At 41.3% G+C, this 11,915-nt stretch overlaps 1 protein-coding gene across 1 annotated transcript in view; it reads left to right on the forward strand.

Annotated features, from left to right (window-relative positions):
* Positions 1–11,607, forward strand: part of wdr43 (WD repeat domain 43) — a 31,449-nt gene extending 19,842 nt beyond the window's left edge. The window contains exons 15-17 of the mRNA XM_024439712.2: positions 3,260–3,323; positions 9,899–9,957; positions 10,883–11,607. Of these exons, the coding sequence (XP_024295480.1) occupies positions 3,260–3,323; positions 9,899–9,957; positions 10,883–10,996 (237 nt within the window). The 3' untranslated portion in view covers positions 10,997–11,607. The remainder of the gene's footprint in view (positions 1–3,259; positions 3,324–9,898; positions 9,958–10,882) is intronic.
* The last annotated feature ends 308 nt before the right edge of the window (positions 11,608–11,915 follow it).

Consider the following 11,915-nt stretch of genomic DNA (forward strand, 5'->3'; position numbering starts at 1 on the left):
CCCGCTGATCCTCAACACTGGGGCCCCACAAGGGTGCGTTCTCAGCCTTCTCCTGTACTCACTCTTCACCCATGACTGCGTGGCCATGCACGCTTCCAACTCAAATCCTCAAGTTTATAGACACCACAGTGGTAGGCTTGATTACCAACAATGACAAGACGGTCTACAGTGAGGAGGTGAGGGCCCTCGGAGTGTGGTGTCAGGAAAATAACCTCACTCAACGTCAACAAATGAGATGATCGTGGATTTCAGGAAACAGCAGAGGGAGCACCCCCCCTATCCACATCGACGTCACAGTAGTGGAGAAGTTAAGTTCCTCGGCTTTCACATCATGGACAACCTGAAATGGCCCACCCACACAGACAGCGTGGTGAAGGCGCAACATCACCTCTTCAACCTCAGGAGGTTGAAGAAATTTGGCTTGTCACCAGAAACACTTGCCAACTTATACAGATGCACAATCAAGAGCATCCTGTCGGGCTGTATCACCGCCTGGTACGGCAACTGCACCGCCCTCAACCGCAAGGCTCTCCAGAGGGTGGTGCGGTCTGCAAAATGTATCACCGGGGGGCAAACTACCTGCCTTCCAGGACACCTTCAGCACACGATGTCACAGGAAGGTCAAAAGAATCAAGGACAACCACCCAAGCCACTGTCTGTTCATCCAGAAGGCGTGGTCAGTACAGGTGCATCACAGCTGGGATCGAGAGACTGAAAAACAGCTTTTAGGCCATGAGACTGTTAAATTGCCATCACTAACAGACTCAAATCTCTGGCCACTTAAATAAAGGAATCACTTTAAATAACGCCACTTAAATGTTTACATATCCTACATTTCTCATATGTATATACTGCTCTGTACCATCTACTTGCCTATGCCGCACGGCCATCGCTCATCCATATATTTATATGCACATTCTTATTCATCCCTTACATTTCTGTGTATTGGGTAGTGGTTGTGAATTTGTTAGATTACTTGTTAGATATTACTTCATGGTCTGAACTAGAAGTGCAAGCATTTCCCCACACTCATTAATCACCCTGTCGTCTCAGATTTTGAAATTATGCTTTACAGCGAAAGCAATACAAGCGTCTAAGTTTATCGATAGCATAAGATGATGTACACTTAGCATCAGGAATCTTGGTCACAAATCAGAAAAGTAATCAAATTAACTGTTTACCTTTGATGTTTTCACTCACGAGACTCCCAGTTAGACAGTAAATGTTCCATAAAGAGATTTTTTATATCCAAATACCTCTGTTGGTTTGGTGCGCTATGGCCAGGAATCCACCGGAAATAGCAGTCACGACAACGCAGACAAATTCCAAATTATATCCATAATGTTGACAAACATGGCAAATGTTTTTTATAATCAATCCTAAGTGTTTCAAATATCTATCTTACATTTGCTGTCTAACTGGGAGTCTCGTGAGTGAAAACATCCGAAGCTCATCAAAGGGAAATGATTAATTTGATTGCTTTTCTGATTTTCGTGACCAAGCTTCCTGCTGCTAGCTGGACATAATGCTATGCTAGGCTATCGATAAACTTACACAAACGCTTGTCTTGCTTTGGCTGTAAAGCATAATTTCAAAATCTGAGATGACAGGGTGATTAACAAAAGGCTACGCTGTCTTTCACTATTTCACTTGTGATTTCATATGAATATTTTTTGACTGTTGTGTTATGCTAGTTGATGACAATTCTCCCGGATCCGGAATGGGTAGTTCCAATTAACACCTGCTTCAGTTGACAGTGCTTGTCAGAGAGAAAAAAACATGCTGAGGTGTAAGGAAATGCCCGTAAAGCTCCGAGACAGGATTGTGGAAGGGTACCAAAACATGTATGCAGCTTTCAAGGTCCCCAAGAACAGTGGTCTCATAATTTTTAAATGGAAGTTTGAAGCCACCAAAACTCTAGCTAGAACTGGTGGCCCGGCCAAACTGCGCGATTGGGTGAACGGACAAGATCAGGGAGGTGACCAAGAACCTGATGGTCACTCTGACAAAGCTCCAGAGTTCCTCTGGAGATTGGAGAACGTTCCAGAAGGACGACCATCTTTGTAGCACTCCTACATTCAATCCTTTATGGTAGTGGCCAGACTGAAGCCACTCCTCGGTAAAAAGCACATGACAGCCTGCTCTGAGTTTGCCGGAAGGCACCTAAAGTACTCTGACCGTGAGAAACAAGATTCTCTAGTCTGATTGAACTCGCCTGAATGCGAAGCGCCACGTCTGAAGGAAACCTGGCACCATCCCGATGGTGAAGCGTGGTGGTTCATCTTCCAACAGAACAACAACCCTAAGCACACACTTCTGAGAAGTCTGTGTCCTGGACTTGGGCCCGATCGAACATCTGGGTAGACCTGAAAATAGTTGCGCAGCAACTCTCCCCATCCAAACTGACAGAGCTTGAGAGGGTCTGCAGAGAAGAATGAGAGAAACTCTCCCAAATACAGGTGTGCCGAGTTTGTGGTGTCATACCCAAGAAGATGCAGGGCTGTAGTCACTGCCAATGGCGCTTCAACAAAGTAGTACTTACGGAAATATTTCAGTTACTACAGTTAACATTTCTGAACCTGTTTTTAGCTTTGTTATGGCGTATTGTGTGTGAATTGAGGTGGGGGGAAAAATGTTTTAATCAATTTTATAACATGGCACTAATGTAACAATGTGTAGAAAGTCAAGGGGTCTGAATGCACCGTTTGGACTTTGTTGTGGGGACTTGCTTCCATTAAGCCACAAGCAATAGTGAGGTGGTGCACTGATGTGGGGAGATGAGGCTTGGTTCGCAGTTGGCGTTCCAATTTCTACAAAAGCTGTTTGAATGGGGTTTGAGGTCATGGCAAATGGCACACCGATCTCGTTGACGTACGTATGTAGCTTTGTGCATAAGGGCGTTGTCATGCTGAAACCAAAAAGGGCCTTCCCCAAACTGTTGCTACGAAGTTGGAAGCACAGAATTGTCTAGAATATCATTGTATTTTGTAGTGTTCCTGTCTTGTGTGGCTGCTCAGCCATGAAACCCATTTCATGGAGCCCTCGAAGAACCGTTTTTGTACATATTTTGCTTCTAGGCAGTTTGTTACTAAGTAGTGGTTGTTGCAACCAAGGACAGCTTTTTACTCGCATCAGTACTCGTTGATCCCGTTCTGGTGAACTTGTATTGCCTACCAGTTTGTGGTTGAGCCGCTGTTACTGCTAGGTTTTTCCCACTTGTGTTAACTGCTGCCTTTAAATAATGTCTTCCCTCCACCAGGTGGCGACAAGCAGCAACGAAGTCAAAGACGTGGACCACACGGCCAAGCTAGTCTATGAAGAGGGTAATGGCCACACTGCCCACTTTTCCATTTTCTCTTCACACATTCACTATGTGCATTTCAGCTCCCTTAAGTGGTGTTCCCTTTATATCCTTCACTTCATTGACACTGATTTGAAAGCGCAGGAGAGCAATTTAATGTTTGTGCAAATTAAGAAATTAATGCACCATTTATCTGTAGGAGCTCTAGTCTAATTAGATTTGTCTCACAACTAATATACCCTAACTTATATTAAATGCAGAATCTTGTCCCCACTTTTTTTTTTTTTTTTTACTGGGCAACGGCACACATTTCAACAAACGCCCGGTCTAAATGCGTTTGCATGGTTAATGAATTACCATGACTTGTTTACAAGGTTTGATTTGTTACATTAAATAATTTCGGAATGACACAATTTATGGCAATCTGTTTTTATCGCTAGTAAAACTGCTAGCCATTGGCTGAGAACTACTAGCTAACTGGCAAACAGTAAACTTCGGGAGAACCGACTCCCAAGAAATTGGCAGATGGCCTTCTCGTGGCAGAAGTAAGAACTAAAAAATTCAGAGGAGAATATATCTATATTTTTATAGACGCTTACTAAGATCAAAGAAACAAGGTAAGGATTTGTAAATGATAACAGTGCATTGTATAAAATTACTACAATTTAAGCAAATGCCATATGCATTAACCTCTCTGGGATAGGGGGACCCAAATGTCTCACTTGGCCAATTGCCAGGGAAAATGCCAGATTCAAATAAAATTCTAACTTTCATTAAATCACACATGCAAGATAGCAAATTAAAGCTACACTCGTTGTGAATCGAGCCAACATGTAAGATTTCAAAAAGCTTCTTATGCTTTCGCCGAAAAGCCTTTCTGATGATAGCACAGCAGTAAACAAACGACGCAGAAATAAAATATAAAACATGCTTTACTTTTGACGCGCTTCTTTTGTTGGCACTCCAATATGTCCCATAAACATCCCAATTGGTCCTTTTTGTTTTATTAATTCCGTCCATATATATCCAGAATGTCCATTTATTTGGCGTGTTTGATCCAGAAAAACAACACTTCCAATTTGAGCAAAGTCACTATAAAACATCTTTAAAGTTACCTGTAAACTTTGCCTAAATATTACAAACTACTTTTGTAATACAACTAAGTATTTTTAAACGTTCAATTTGATCGATTTTTAAGACGGGTCTATCTGTTTTCAATAGAGGACGAGAGGAAACTAATGCTACTTTTCAAGTCTTGGCCAACTCAACAGCGTTACCCTTTTCCAGGATGGCCGTACTTCATTGCACAAAGGAATAACCTCAACCAAATTCCAAAGACTGGTGACATCCAGTTGAAGCGGTAGGAACTGCAAACAAGTGCCTAAGAAATATAGTTTCCCCGTGAGAACACATTGAACAGACAGCGACCTCAAAAATAAATAATTCTGAATGGTTAGTCCTCAGGTTTTGCCTGCTACAAGTTCTGTTATACTCAGGCATGATTCAAACAGTTTTAGAAACTTCAGAATGTTTTCTATCCAAATCTACTAATAATATGCATGTCTTCTATTCTTGGCATGAGTAGCAGGTAGTTGAAATTGGGCACGCTATTTATCCAAAAGTGAAAATGCTGCCCCCTGTCCCAAAGAGTTGAGAAAGGAAAAGATGCTGGCTCAAATAGAAGCCTGTCTCTAACCACCTGTTTCCAGTGTTTTAAGCAAATAAACACTGGGGCTATTAATGGAAGGTTTAGGGTAATGGATTGACGCCAATGGTGGAGATATTGTATTTGATATACGCAAAGGATCTCATCTGAATAAGCTGTCTCTTTTACAGTACAATGATGCATTGTTATTCCTAGCTCATTATCTACTCAAATTGCTGGTTAGGATTTGCATTCCAGGACATTTGTATATCCTTAGTCAGACTTGCTAATACACAGCAGGGCACACCAAACTACGATTACTCCTGATACCGGGTGACCGACGCCACGGCGGTGGCGTTCAATTCAAAGCCCCCCACAATTATTTTCTGTAAACACTTGACCCGGTCTCTAATTATAGCGCTTTATAAAATGGTTTATTGAACCGCATGGGATGTATATTCATGACTTAACTTGATTTAAGTCGACTAACTCAGCTACTCAGTAATAATCCGTCTTCTTGGTAAGGGAAGACCCCATGAAATGGAGCGAAATTAATGGCAACTTATTTCCACTGGGCGAACCAATCGAAAATGCCACTCAAATGGGCGGCAGTTCATCAAAACCATACTGCAATGAGAAGGTGGCAAACGCCAAGTGTAATAAACCCAAAATCCCATAGGGGGTGAGCGCGCTTCTGTAGATTATAGTATGGAAAATGGTCTCAAAGTCAAGTCCCAAGGGTGAAATTGTCTATACATGTTGTAACCGTATGGACATTTGTCTTATTTTATTGATTTTGTCCATTTTCCATATATGATCATAGGAAGACGGCTTCCAAACCAAAAAGTCAGAACATTTCCAACTGGCGCATATACTGACCAAATCATATATCACTATGTTAAGCCCTCAATCTACCTAGGTCTATTTCATGTTTGATCATAAAAAGTAAGAATTTCTCGATGTTGCATCAGCATGTCTAATTTATAGTCTGTTGTCCTTATGGATATGCAATGGACGCTTTTAACTTGCAGAAGAGCATGTTCACAACTGACAATATAGCATATGTCTACTGAACACTGACACTGTGATTCCAGCCTGTCCATTTGGTGATGGAAAATCCCTCATTAAATACATTGGAAATGTACAATGTCTTCCAATGGGTATTTACCAACACAAATTTGACATGCTCTAATAATATACTGTAGAAATGACCAATTGACTAGCTCGTTGAACTCAGGATGGCCGAGCAGTTATAGTGGGTCCTCTCCATCACTCTTTGGTGTTGATTTCAGCCTGTCTATAGAAATTATCCGGGGGGGGGGCGCATTTTGATTAGATGTTCAGGAGTCTTATGGCGTTGGGGTAAAAGGCTTTTGGATCTGGACTTGGCGCTCCGGTACCGCTTGCCATGTGGTCTTAGAGAACAGTCTGACAAGGGTGGCTTGAGTCTTTGACAATTTTGAATGCCCTGGTATAGAGGTCCTTGAAGGCAGGAAGCTTGGCACCAGTGATGTACTGGGCCGTACGCACTACCCTCTAACTTTTGTCAGCCTGTTTCAAAAGCACATGGTTTAGACCATGTGCCGCTCGTCAAAATGATAGCTGTTCTTTATGAAATTACCATTTCCATGTTAAATGACACTGACTGTTTAAAGCAAAACTATTTATTAAGGGAATAATCTGAATGAATGCCGACTGTGCCATTTGGAAGTATGAATAGCCTATTTGAGCAGGACTTGGCTACCCCTGAGCAGCTGTCTCCCGCACTTGGGGCACAGTAATACGCAGTTACATGCTTGACAGTTTGTAAGGCTACTGAACTGAAGGAGAGGGCTCCTCAATTGTCACAACAGGTTGTTTTTTTTAAATTAAAAGTTATGTAAAATTGTATATGAACCTTTATGTATGGGTTTTTGCTCCCGCTGACCGGTGCACTCATCTTTAACATTTGAACCTGGGACAAATGCTTATCGGTGAATCGTTACAACCCTAATAGTATAACGTTACTTTAAGACAAACTGTATCTTTTTCTTCTGCGATTTTTGGATTGTGTGACTGGTTACATTTGTCTCGTGGCAAAGTCAACAGCACGCGCCACTAGGCAAAATATGCATTAGTTGAAACAAAGCACAGGGAGGCTGGCTATATGCTACAATTAACACAATCTGCTGACAAAATTGCTTACTGTACATAATTCAAAACAAACTAGATCTAAATGCATGTTTCCATGAATAACGTGACCAACATGTTTCCAAAACTGTTAAAATAATGTCTGAGTAACAGAACTGATATGGCAGGTGAAAACCTGAGAAATCCATCCAGGAAGTGTTTTTTTTATATTTTTTTTTACATGTTCGTAGTTTTCCACTGACTGCCTATACAGTATCCCATGACTTAGGACTCTAATTTTACTTCCTATTGCTTCCAACAGTCTTTAGATATTGTTTCAGGCTTGTATTCTGAAAAATGGTGTCCCACACCCCAGAGGTTAAAAGTATATTTGTGAAATTTATTTCCTCTCTACTGCGTTTCAGCCAATCAGTTGTGTTGTGACAAGGTAGGGGTGGTATACAGAAGATGGCACTATTTGGTAAAAGACAGAGTCCATATTATGGCAAGAAAAGCTCAAATGAGCAAATTAGTCTTACTTTAAACCGTTAAGGTCAATCTGTAAAATGTCAAGAACTTTTGACAGTTCAAGTGCAGTCGCAAAAACCATCAAGCGCTATGATGAAACTGTTTCATGAGACTGCATGAATCAGGCCTGCATAGTCGAGTTACTTCAAATTAGCCACTACTAAAGGACACCAATAACAGACTTGCTTGGGCCAAGAAGCACAAGCAATGGACATTAGACCGGTGGAAAACTCCTTTTTGTTTGAGTCCATTTGAGATTTGTTTCCAACTGCCGTGTCTTTGTGAGATGCAGAGTAGGTGAGCGGTTGATCTCTGCAGCTGTGGTTTCCACTGAAGCATGGAGGTGTGATTTTGTTTAGGGGTGCTTTCTGGGGATACTGTCAGGGATTTTAAAAAAAATAATAATATATATATATATTTTATTTATTTATTTATTTTAAAAAATAAGTAAAATTCAAGGCTGCGATACGCCATCGGGTCTGGTTTGCGCATAGTTCCGCTATCTTTTTTTCTTTTCACAGGACAATGACCCAAAACACCTTCAGGCTGTGTTATGGCTATTTGACTAAGAAGGAAAGGGGTAGGTGGAAGCTGGTTGAGAGAATGCCGAGTGTGCAAAGCTTTCAAGGCAAAGGGTGGCTACTTTGAGATGCCATTTTTAAATTTTAGGTTGTGCATCAGCAGTTTTTCCTCATGTCTCACTGATTGCCAGTCAATTATCCCATGTCAGCTAAGAATTTTTTTCGATATCTGGTAAACTAACTTGGCTTCTAAACTTGTTGTCCTGATCAAATTACCAGCTGGGGTCCCCCGTTGATTTTGTTAGTCGGTCTCACTCGGATATTATAAAACATTTCAAACATTTTTCTCTGCCCCATGGCAAAATGTGTAAAATAGCTTGAAATGAATTCTCTGCTGTATTGTGTTTATGGATCCCCATTAGCTGCTGCCAAGGCAGTGCCTACTCTTCAATACATTAACAACGCAACAATCTGATTCTACTGCTTGCATCAGTTACCTGATGTGGAATAGACTGCCAAGTAGTACTGTGTACCTCAGTCTGTTCTGGACTGTGAAGAGACCTCTGGTGGGGTGTGCATGGATGCCTGAGCTCTGTGCTATTCGTTTAAACAGACACAAATACAAGTCGTGAATAAGTCTCTCTCCTCCACTTTGAGACAGGAGAGATTCGCATGCATATTATTGTTAAATCTCTGTACATCCAAGGGCTGGATGTGCTGTTCTGAGCCATTTGCAATTGTCTAAATTCCCTTTTTTGTGGCACCGTCCTCCCTCTGTAGTTGTCTTTACCGTGACTAGTGATAACTGTAAATACTGCTACTCTACACAATATAGCTGACTTACTGTATGCATTTGCTTTCGCTACGAATTACATCAAGCAATCAGTCAAGACCCCTGTGTCATAGCTGCGTTTTTATTTATTTTTATTTTTAAGAATTCAAATGCAAATAAGGATGTTTCCCCAACAGCATTCGAGAAGGGATGTGTGCACTTCAACACAGGGCTTTGTTCAGTTTATTCTCCTCACGTAACTTATTTTCCCTCTTTCAGTATGTGTTCTCAGTCTCTCTCTGGCAGTCTCCTCTTTCTCTGTTCTGACTAATCAATTGAAATGCAACATGTTGGTCCCATGTTTTATGAGCAACAAAAAAAAAATCCCAGCAGTTTTCCATACAGTTTATTTCATTTTGTGCACAAATTTGTTTACATCCTGTTAGTGAGCATTTCTCCTTTGTCAAGATAATCGTTCCACCTGACAGGTGTTGCAAATCAAGAAGCTGATTAAACAGCATGAACATTACACAGGTGCACGTTGTGTGGTATTTTTCACCACAAATGTCTCAAGTTGAGGGCGTGTGCAATTGTCATGGTGACTGCAAGAATGTCCAAAAGAGCTGTTGCCAGAATTGATTGTTCATTTCGCTACCAACATTTTAGATTTGTCAGTACCTCCAACTGGACTCACCACAGCTTTACCTGCATGATCATCTGGGGGGGGGGGTCTTTCTGTAATAAAGCCATTTTTGTTGGATAATCTTATTCTGATTGGTTAGGCCTGGCTGTCAAGTGGGTGTGCTTATGCCCACCCATGGCTGCACCCCTGTCCAGTCAGGAGATCCATAGATTAGAGCCTAATGTTTTTTTTTAAATGACTACTTTTCTTTTGAACTGTAACTCAGTAATGTCTTTGAAATTGATCATATTTTTGTTCAATATAAACATCTGTGTATTGGTTCTGTAAAGTGTCTGGACTGTGGCTTTATGACTGACCAGTTTTGTCTTCTCCACTTTAGAGTCCTCTGATGAAGACAATGCTTCAGGTGACGAAGGTCTTCCAGATGAGGATTCTGATGTAGGTGGCTAAGATGACACAAAGGGTCTGTGGGTGGGATGGAATACAGATGGATTGTTAAATGCTCTATCAAGTAAATAGGAAGGGGTTTCCCAATCCCAAATGGGTGCATGTTTTTTACCCTAGCACTAATGTAACGGTACTCTTGTGTACAATCAATCATAGACACCAACTCCAACTTGTGGCACCAGTCATGGAGATTTATTCTGATAGGTACAGCACAAAATTGCACGTCTAACTCTGCACTCACGCACTGTACAAAATATACAAAGCCCCCCCAGACACAGTAAGTTGCTAGCTAGTATTAGTGGGACTTCTCTACAACAAAATGCACAATAAATATTCACAAACGCTGCATCTTATGTGTGATGTTCAAATAACATTTACAAACAAATTTATATAAATTGTACATTTTAAATCATCACTTGGGAGTATAAAAATCACTTAAAGTACAGTGCTTTGCAACCAACAACTTACCGCTGGTTTGGTGCGTGTTCGGTGGGATGATTTTAACTGAAACATCCTCCCTTGTAAGCAAGCTACGCAAACCAGCCAAAAAGATGCCATGTTGAGTAGGTGAAGGCAAGGCCAAACTAAAACCAAAAACCCATTGGCTCAACAATAAAGTGGCAAGGGGAATCGTCAATATAACCCTTACACTAACACTCGATTCAACTCTTCACCAAGCCTTTTTATTAAGTTGGAAACAGTTGGTATAAAAAAACAATGTGCACCCCTATGGGTCCATAGGACTAGTGCTGTGTTTGGGTGGAAAGGAATACAATACAGATTATACAATGAGGCGTCGTAAAGTTCACTTTTGCTCTTGAACCAACACATTCTCACTGACATTGGCTTTATTGGAAGGTTGACGTATGATGAAGAGTGAAGCATCTCACTATTGTGCATTTTCTGTTCTGTGCAGAACTGGGAGGAGGATGAGACTATGGAAGACAAGGCGGAGGAAGGCATGAGGATGGAATCAAAAGTGACTGGCGATTCCGACATAGAACCGGGGAACGAGAGCGAGGAGGAGTGACAAGCGAAGGAAACCAATTTAACAAAATAAACTACAAATGGACCTGAAAGATTTATATGTACTTTCATTTTTATCCTTTTGATTTTCTTATCAGAACAAAATGGTTTTATAGAAAAAAATGGGCAGGCAGTGGTTGGTATATGGCGGTGAGTGAGGCCACTATCGTGCCACAACCAGGGACCTCCACTGTGGAGGTGGTGTTAAATACCCACCCCACTACCAACCTGAAAGCCCCATATTTTGAAGCTGTACGAGGTTCAAGCGCCATGCTTCTCCAATCGCCGCCTTTTTTCCACTTGATCTGTGGTTCTGGGTGTAAACCATGTGTATGTGACCATCGTCCGCACTGCTTGTTCCAGAGAAAAGGTGGGCTTGTTGCCAGACATGGGCTGCATATTTCCTGCATAGTACTGGTCAAAAGTAGCTCGCTATGTGCCCTTGTTCTAAGTATTTAACTATATAGGGTGCCATTTGGGATGTAACCATGACTAATGAGTCATGTCCCCACTCAATGTAAATCAGTATGAACAGTAGTGTTTGAGTCCCCCTCTTTCCTGCGCTACCCACCCCTCCCCCAGGTTTCTTGGTATTAAATATTCTTCTGTAAAGTCTAACTGAACCTATTGTATTTTCTGAATCTGTTTTTTGGTGCCCTTAACTCCTTGTGCAATTCTTTTTTTTGGGGTGGGGCTTGGCAGTCAGTGTCCACTGCCTTTTAATCATAGCTGGATTGGGGACTGGAGAAAAGATGTGAACTTGGCTCGATTTAGGTGTATAAATGGCTGTCTAAATGCATGGAACGTGATCAAAGGGCACTTATTATTTTTTTACATTGCTGTTTTGGATGCTAGTTTACTTGAATACACTGACTGTTCCTTGATTTAGTTTAACATTCACACTGATTTCCCTCAAGTAAACT

The sequence above is a fragment of the Oncorhynchus tshawytscha genome, linkage group LG12 (assembly GCF_018296145.1).
Source record: "Oncorhynchus tshawytscha isolate Ot180627B linkage group LG12, Otsh_v2.0, whole genome shotgun sequence".
In the NCBI taxonomy this organism is placed as follows: domain Eukaryota; kingdom Metazoa; phylum Chordata; class Actinopteri; order Salmoniformes; family Salmonidae; genus Oncorhynchus; species Oncorhynchus tshawytscha.